This window comes from Crocodylus porosus, unplaced genomic scaffold (assembly GCF_001723895.1).
Source record: "Crocodylus porosus isolate Cpor-Errol unplaced genomic scaffold, CroPor_comp1, whole genome shotgun sequence".
In the NCBI taxonomy this organism is placed as follows: Eukaryota; Metazoa; Chordata; order Crocodylia; family Crocodylidae; genus Crocodylus; species Crocodylus porosus.
The window spans coordinates 115,775,848-115,785,099 of NW_017728943.1; the positions used below are offsets into that span (position 1 = coordinate 115,775,848).

Consider the following 9,252-nt stretch of genomic DNA (forward strand, 5'->3'; position numbering starts at 1 on the left):
CAGATAGCTTATCAGGGGAGCCTGCACCCACCCACAAGCCCCACACACTCCCATACCCACACTCACCCACAAGCCCTACACATAACCCCACACTCCTTCACAACATCCACAAAGCCCATACAGCTGCACACCTTCATAACCCCCCTACACCCCCCCCACACCTCCCTACACACAAATACCTGCATATATTTCTAAAGAAGGTTCAAAGTGTCATACTTAGTTTAATTCATAAAAAATATATATGCAATTATTTTGCATAATTTAAAATTTTTCTGCGCATAATTGCTCAATCAATAGTCGTTTACTCAGAGTAGCCCTCTACGCTGGCGCAACCTTCCCTTCCCCCTCCCCAGCAAACTTCAGTCTTGATGGTTGGGAACTGAAGTCAGCAGCTTCAGCAGCATTATAGTTTCATGCTGCCATGCAAACATAAAGCAATACAGCATCAAAAGGGATTTCAGGAAATCTCTCTCTGGGTTGAGGGGCCAGAACCTTGTGTTATTTTTTCTAACAAATCTATGTGTTGCAATCAGTTTCTGTCACTTTCTGTCCCTTACGCAGGATGTGGGAAAGGAGATGAAACTCACACCACACCCAAGATCATAATCTGAAGGAAATTCTCTGGCTTCTTTGTAGGGGACGATTTGGTTAAAAAATTCTATGTAATTAAATATTTTATTTTGATGACGGGTGATTTTAAATATTCTCCCTCCTCGAAAGTATATGGCTAAGATAATGGGATGGGAAGTAACAGGCAATAGTTATAACAGCTGAAAGAATGCAGTATTTTTTCAAAGAACACACAGAGAATTTGCTGTAGACAAAATAGCACTAATGGGTTAGGCACTGATACTGGGAAAAGTCTGCCACTGTGGTATAACTTTTGTGTAATTTTATGGAGATACATATTTCTATTTCTTTATTAACTGGCCACTAAATGAATACTTTCCCATCATGAGTAAACCATATAGGTCATAAGACATGAAAGCACAGCATAAAATGAGAGCTAATAAGCCTTCTTCATGAAGCCTCAAATGTTATCTAGCCTGGAGAGATACATTACAACTTTTCATTATAGTTAATCATTTCTAAGTGCAATGTTATATTTTAAATGCAGATTTTTACTTCTTCTAATACTAGGTACACAAATTTAATCTAAGGAGCATAGTTTTGTGGCAAAATTTCTTTTTAGCTGATTAAAACTTTAAACCAGATTAGGGGGTGATCTGGTACAGGGAATGAAGAGAAGGAAGAAAAAAGGGAAAGTATTGAAATTAAGGGAATAAAAGTAAGCTCTAAAAAAATTGGAGCCATGGAATTCTGGGGCCAAGTAGCGGCACATCTCTCAGAGTCCCTTGGAAAGACTGTATGAGGACTGGTGGCTGCTGTCAACAAGTTTCCCTCAGTTATGACAGTTGACTTTGTCCTAAGCCTTGCTCATACAAAAGCACATTTGAATGGAGAGGTCCTCTCCTTACACACTACAAATCCAGGCAAAAAATGATTCATTCCAGGTGTTCTGCATGCTAACAATAGGAGGTTTCTTCCTTCAATCCCACTGGGATTTTATTTTAATGTGGAAACCTACCCACAGTTAACAGGTGACAATTTGTGTAAAGTTCTAGTCATCACATTAACCTATATTTCCTATGAGAAGTTATCCTAACCAAGTTTCTTTTTGAATCCAGTCATTTAGGAAGAATGACATTTGATATTCATTTGGCCATCTAACAAACAAGTTTGGGCTTGAAAAGATAAGTCATTTTACACCTATGGTTTTAAGCACATTAACACTAGCTAAAAGTTTCTTTATCAGATAAAGGACCCATTCTACCTATTAGGTGTCTAATACAGGTGAAGTGACACATTATACTTAGACCACACTAAATCTGAGGAACATTAAGTGGTGTTAAAGCTAGAATCTGCTGTGAGCAACCCTAACCATTTTTTGCCTGCACAGCTCTGACTTGCTACTAAAGGGCTGATGAGCAGGGGTGTGGCAAGGAGCCAGGACACCTGGGCTCTCTACTTGCTCAGGGGAGGGGAGAAGGCTGGGAACAGCACACAATAGGACGCTGGAGGATTGCAAATTGATCATTTATCTCCATAGAGCAGGCTGAAGTTTCCCTAACACAATCTAAGTAGCACAGCCCACAGTCCACCCTCCGCATGAAGTGGAGTAACTCAGATGCTCAGAGGGCATTTCATATGAGTTAATGAGCTTTAACATGCATACATCTGTGTTTTAAGTGCCCTTAGTATGGTCCAGGTATAATGTGTAACTTCACCCTAAACAGACACTTACTTATTTTAGTGCAATCCTATTCCACCCTACTCAAGTCCTTGAAAAACAACTACATGTGCTTACTTTTGTAATGTACCTTCAACTTAGCCTTTGAATTAAAGTAGCAAAATGTGATGAGGAGAAGGAAGGCCCATCACATCTTTTACCATAACATTTTTTCAGGTATTTGAGCACAGTGGAACAGGATCACACCTAAAGAAAACCGTATTTTCCTGCTATGGACAAAAAGATTTTTTTTGTGGGTGTGATCTTTTACTGAAGAAGCTGCATGGTTGGGATAAAATTAGACAAGCTTTTGAATACAAGGCATTCTTCAGCAGGTCTGACATTTCCCTTGCTATATATTTAAGTCCTGGTGAAATTCTACTCTTCCTTTCACATGGGTAAGTGTCACTAAGTGGCACTTACTCAGATTTTTACATTTGATTCTACCCTACTAGGCCTGGACAACGATGCAGAAGCAATCCAATCTTTAAAATAGAAAATAATGTCTGCACCAGACTCAGGAGAAAAAGATGGAAAGCGCTATAACTCATCTTGATGCTATCTATCAACATTCAGTACTATATTTTAGAAATTCTTAACATATCTGACAACTATCAAACAGCCAATAAAGTTTGGCTCTCACTTATCTGAAACAAATGGAAATAAAAATCCAATAACAGCCCAGGTTTTGCTACATTACAAAAAAAGATGTTCCCAGATAAAGTCCTTACTGCTTCTCTTTCACACAAACCTAAAGACAGGTATATACCAGTAGAGATCAGGATGGCATAGGGAGTTTTAGTTAAGAAAAAAGGTTGTCTTGCACATTTAAAATTTCTGATTGGAGTTTTTTCATTATAAATTTTTAAACCAAATCATGACTACATCATCTAATATTAGATGTGCTTTTGAGTCTCAGTTGAATCTGGAAATTTAAAACCAAGTCTGATAGTTCAGTAGAAAGTTTCACTTATCTTACCTCTGTAGAATTGCCTGCATTCTGAGTGCCAGCAAATCCATGCCCTCCAGTTGAATCAAAAATCTGATAAAAAAAATTTCAGACAAATTAATAAAATCTTTTGTAGACAAGGTTCTTTGGGTAAATCTGATATCTTTTATTAGACCAACTCAAATAGTTGGAAAAAAAATCTTTTATGAAAGCTTTTGGCAACAAACACCCTTTGTAAGGTTGAGAAAGCACCTGCAGTTGGTCTGTGCACAGAAAGCTTGTGAAGAAGAATTTTTTCTAAATAGCTGAGTTGGTCTAATAAAAGATATCAGATTTACCCAAAGAACCTCATCTGCCTATGTCCTTAGACCAACACGCCTACAACCTACACCCCTAAAATCTTTTGTAACATTTTAGCTATGTTGGAACCTAATCTAAATTTCATCTGCATAAACAAAGATGAAAGCTAGGGGAATATAAATACATCAACAAACCAGCTTAAGCAGAGATCATTTTTACAACATGTTATTGTTTTACTAACAGAATATATCTGGCAGCAGAAAAGCTCCCTAAATAGTTACAAGTTGAAGAAAATCTCTTGTGAGGATACACACATATATAAATACACACTACAGTCACTAATTCCCTCTTTTGGGCTCTAATAACTTATATACCTTGAATCAACATATTATTTAAAACGGTCTTAAAACGATGTTATGGTTTCTTCCAACAGATAAGCTTATGTTTTTTTCCTATCCCCACCTGAACAAGGGGGTGATGGGAGCAGGAGAAACCTAGCTTTGTTGATAGAGGGTTGGAAAAAAAATTGTTCCAGTAAGAAATTCCATATTATCTCAATTTTACAGATGAAGTGAGGTCTTAAAGAAATTAAGGCTGAAGTTCCACATCTGTAATACAGGGGTAATGTACTTACAGAAATATTGTGAATATTAAAAAATAATTCAATTAATCTTTATGCATATATTTAGGTACTACTGTGATGAAGGTCATAAAAATATCTAAGACAGACATGTATAATTAATTCATTCATGGCCTTACCTGCCCCTAAAAAGGCAGATGTAAATTGCATGCCCTCTTTTGGTATCAAACATCCTAGCTAAGGATCTGACCAGGCTGGAGATCAGCATTTAATATTAAAGTGAGTTTTAAAATTCTGTATTCTTTTATCAATTGTCAGCTACAGCCATATGACAACCAAGACCACCTCTCTCCTCTTGGTGGTCTCAAACAGGACTCAGTTTAGAAAATGTAAACAAGGAGCACTGCTTATAACATTCCTTTCCCAGATCCTGTATTCAAAGTATCTATTTTTTTTCTTTATCTTTCAATACAGTTGGCAATTTTGGAACAGCTGGAATCAGAGACACGGATAACTGTGTAAGAAGCTTGGAATAACATGAGCCTAACACCCATCTGCTAGAGTTCAGCTTCTCTATCTGAGTAGTTTCTAAATAAGGTCGGAAAAAAAGCCTAGTCACCTCACTGAATTAAGTGTCCCCTGGAAATCCTCTTAGTAGGCACTCTGAGCTAATAAGTTGAAATAAATTTGGACTCAAGATAAATAAAAGCAAAAGGCTCAATAGTGTGTTATCTGGTCTTGAGGTCAGGGTGTTTTAAAAACAATTGCATCCAGTTTGACATACAACCCTTAATTAAATCCACAGAAAGCATGGAAATTCAGAGTAAAAAAATTACATTCTCTCCTTAACCCACCCAAATTCCCACTGATTTTACTGGGTGCATAAGGAATGTAGGATGGGGACCAGAAAGTAAATATATATTAGCTATACGACATTATGAAACTTGTATGAGTGTTAATGGGTCAAAGTTTCAGCCTATGCTCTTAAATTCTTTCCTTTTATAGACACGAAACAGAGTTACAGAATTACTGACATGTCAGACGTAGTATTTATATGTTCTTATTTTTACGGCAAAAAAATAAAAAAAAAAACCCTCAGCTTGTGGGTGAAAACTGATGCTTATTTACAGCAAATCTGCTCCAGGCCATGGCTCTAATTCTCATCAGCAAAGGGAGTGCAAGAAGTCTCTAGCCTTTGTCCCCAGGTGCAATGTAGAGGTGGCCCTTCTTCTATGCAGAATGGGCAAAATTCAGCTGCCCCAGTGACAAATCTCCCAATCCTCTGAATCCAAGGGGAGGCTTATTCCCAGAGTCTGAAGCATGTGAAGTTATGGTTACGTACAGAATCTGGATAGAGAGGGGGAGCAGCTTAGCTGAGAGAAGAGTGTGGGGATGCATGCAGACACTCCCTCTGTCCTATATCCTGTGATACTCAGGGGATCCATCAGGTTTGGGCCTCACAGCCTTGCCTGCAAGTACAGAGGGAATCCCCCTTCATCATAAAAGCACATCACTGATCTACTAAAACACCTTACCTTTACCCAATAATCTATAATGTCAGTCTATTGCATAGATAAATATTTATCAACTTAGCATATGAAGCACTAGATCAGAAAGCCCAGAAATGTAAGTCCGCCACATTAAATCTGTTGCATCAATTCTGGGGCTGCTGTGACATGAATATGGATAGGCATGTTTAAAATACTCTGAAAACAACATACTACTATGCATTCAGAACAGCCAATTTTCAACCACCAAATCAGGGAGTTTGGGTTAATAAAAACAAAAAAAAAACCCCCACAAGACAAGGGAATAACAGGAATACTAAACATGACCTAATGAATGACCCATGCATTTTTGTTTGGCAAAAAGCATGACAAAAAGCAATCAATATGGTAATGTCCCAAATGCGTGCATGAGCCTGGTATCCCCAGATGCAGAGGTTGCTGATTTATTATATTTAAAACAAATGAATTTGGGCTTGAACTTTTACTTCATGTTTCATTTTGTTTTTCTGGCAGAGTAATAAACCTGTGTAAAATGGAATTTATATCGAACATGCTGACAAACCATTAATTACAGAAACATTAGCAGGTGATCTCTATCTATAGTTTCATAATTTAATCTCTCTCTCTCTCTCTCTTTTAGTGACTATGCAAATGGCTAAGCTTTTGGGGGTACTTCCTCACATCCTTTGATGCCGACTCAAAAAAGAGGAAAAAAAGATATAAAAAAAACAAAACCAGAAACAAAACAAAAACACCACATACCTTTGCTAGTTTTTTAGCTGGTGTTTAGCATAGCTTTACACCAGCTGAAAATCTGGACCTCCTATGTCATGATAACCTTCTCATTTTGGTAGCAGCATCCATGCTGCTTTTCATGTCTATAGGTGCCTGTAGATATGCAGGGAGGCTAATCTGATACACTGCGATTACAGTGCATTGGAGCAAACTTGACTAATCAAAACTGTGGGAGCACGCTAATTAGCACGCTGCAGCCAGCATCCAGATCTTGTGCATCAGCGTCCCTATGCTTCAAAATGGTGGTTGGAGCACTTTAACTAAAGCTCATTTGACAAGCTTTAGTTAAGCACCCCGCTGCCATTTTGAAATGCGGGGACACGGATACACAAGATGCTGTGGCACTTGGAGTCATTCTAATTAAAGTGCCCTCCCCACACAGCATTTAAAAACACCCTATGAGGTTACTCCAAATATCCGCTTCCCCCTGGAGACCAAGTAGTATTCGCTATTACTTGTTTGCATCACCACCCTACCTAGGAGCTCCAGTGATGACTGGGGCTGCGCTAGGTGTTATCTGGACAAAAAGCAAATGGAAAGGCCATGCTCCAAAGAGTTTGTGCTTGCTTGAAAGCGATTCAGACCCAGAAGTGAATCCTTTGGTTCTGCACTGATGATGCGCTGGTAGCCAGTGGGCCAAAATTTTGCTGATTCCACAACCTACACCTGGCAATCTGAAATTACCACAATGTTATTTATAAAACAGTTCCCTTCCCCACCCTGAGCTGTCTAATCCATGTAGACTACAAATTCCTTGGGGCAGGAACAGTCGGCTACTCTACCTTTGTACAGTGCCTTGCACAATGTGGCAATGATGAAGATGACAGCAGCAGCAACGTTGATGCTTTTATACGTACCTGGATCCCAACATCTGGCATTTACCTGGTTTATTTAAACGTACCTGGATCCCAACATCTGGCATTTACCTGGTTTATTTAAACGTACCTGGATCCCAACATCTGGCATTTACCTGGTTTATTTAAACGTACCTGGATCCCAACATCTGGCATTTACCTGGTTTATTGAAGGCCGTTTCTCTCTTCCCTTTCTTGCCAATGTGTCTAGCCCTTTGAGTGATGAAAACAATCCCTTCTTGCTTTGTACTCTCTGTGACAGAGATAGGGTCCGTTTCCTGAGAGCAGCCTCATCCCGGGAGCAGATCTAGTTCAACACATATACAGGTATTCAAAAAACAACAAAGGTAACCACAAAGGAACCATGGGATCGATATGAAGCAATCAGGGTATCAAATCTTCTGTTTCTACTACTATGTCTTTTGGTATTAGAAGATATTTCTTTGTTGTCATCTATTTTATGTTCAGGTAGGAAAGACAGTGATACAATATTCTTCTCTCTAATAATCTGTCATAAGGGTGTGACTATATAATGCCATAAGGAGACACTTGTTTTAGCTTGGGATGCATTATGTCTCCAGATACTAGTACAATACCATGCAAAGATATCAGCTCAGGTTCTAAAACCAGCATAGCCATGTTAATACAGTGCTCCACCTAAACCAATTACTGCTTCTGAGAACTATCACAGGTGGAGCCATGTGCTAACAAAACTGTGTTCCAGAGCTAGTTCAGATGTGTCTATATGACTGTGATGAACCACAGCTGAGCAGTTGTAAAAGTTACTGCAAAGAATATGAAAAAGAAAGAAGAGCAGTGATTTTGATGTGAAATTTCAAGGACAAAAACCCATAAGTCTCAAACATACCAGCATGTTGTAATATTGCAAACCACCTGGATACCAAGAGAGATAATTATTCCCCCAGATTGAACCTTCAAAATTCCTTCCCATTACATAACACAACAAGCATGATCTAACTCCTACCTGCTGAGATCAGCCTTAGGATTTTTTTAAAAGAGTTCAAAAGACTGGGGCCAACCTTCAGCTAGGGTGAGCTGTCATAGCTCCACGGAAGTCAACAGGGTAGTGACAATTCACACCAACTGAGGTGTGGATCCATCTCATTGTTCTTTAAAGACCCAGGCAACAACTTTGAAAAGTGATGTGATTTTAGATAACTCCCTGTTTGTGGTGAGGGACCACCGATAGCAAGTGCTCAGCACTTTTCTTAGGTCTTTTTAAGCCATCTTAAGGTCAGCAGATCAGCATCGGGGGACCAAACACCAGAGTCAGATTTGGAAATACTGGCTTCAGCTCACACCCCAATTTAAGTCATTTAGGTACTATAAGGTGACCTGTGAATTTTAGGGTTAATAAAAAAAAACAAGAAAAGAAAAATCACAGTGGCAAACCTTCAGCTAGCAATTTTGAAGTCTATCTCTGCAAATAGAGGGCTAGAATCTTGATTGTTTTTCAGATGACAGCTGAAATGAGCCTAGGCATTTCTGGAGTCATCACATTTGCAGCAGAAGAAACAGCATAGCCAGAGACTTCCTGGGTCCCAGGGTCTGCCTCTGGGCAAGAAAATTATCTGCAGCCAAGGAACAGGCTAGTTTCTTTGTCAAGTAGTGGGTTTCCGAGTCAGGGTACATACATGGGTAAGAGTGAATTATGCTGCGTACACTCTTCTGAGAAGCCAGCGTTCCCCGACGGCAGGCCCACTGCGCATGCGCGTAGTTTAAAAGGGCCCGCCAGTCAAGGGAAAAAAAAAAAACAAAAACAAAAAAAACAAACACTCAGGTAGGCTCTGGAGCGGTGAGAGACGTGCGGGTGAAGCCCGCTGCACCCCCGCTCCCCTGAAGCCCCCCAGACACCCCCTCAGCAGCCGCCAAGCCCCCTGCCGACCCCCAGCACAGCCGGAGGTAAGCGGGCTCATGGTGGGAAGGGGTTAACTCCTCGCTTCCTGGGAGGAGGC

The 9,252-nt window shown here is 39.7% G+C and overlaps 1 protein-coding gene across 4 annotated transcripts in view; it reads right to left on the reverse strand.

Moving 5' to 3' along the window:
- The window catches only part of TIAM2 (T-cell lymphoma invasion and metastasis 2), a 268,351-nt gene that overhangs the window by 93,892 nt on the left and 165,207 nt on the right, over nt 1-9,252 (reverse strand). For all 4 annotated transcript variants that reach the window (XM_019550041.1, XM_019550038.1, XM_019550040.1 and 1 more), the window contains 2 exons: nt 7,437-7,583; nt 3,270-3,332 (listed from right to left, as the gene is read on the reverse strand). In XM_019550041.1, the coding sequence (XP_019405586.1) occupies nt 3,270-3,332; nt 7,437-7,583 (210 nt within the window). The remainder of the gene's footprint in view (nt 1-3,269; nt 3,333-7,436; nt 7,584-9,252) is intronic.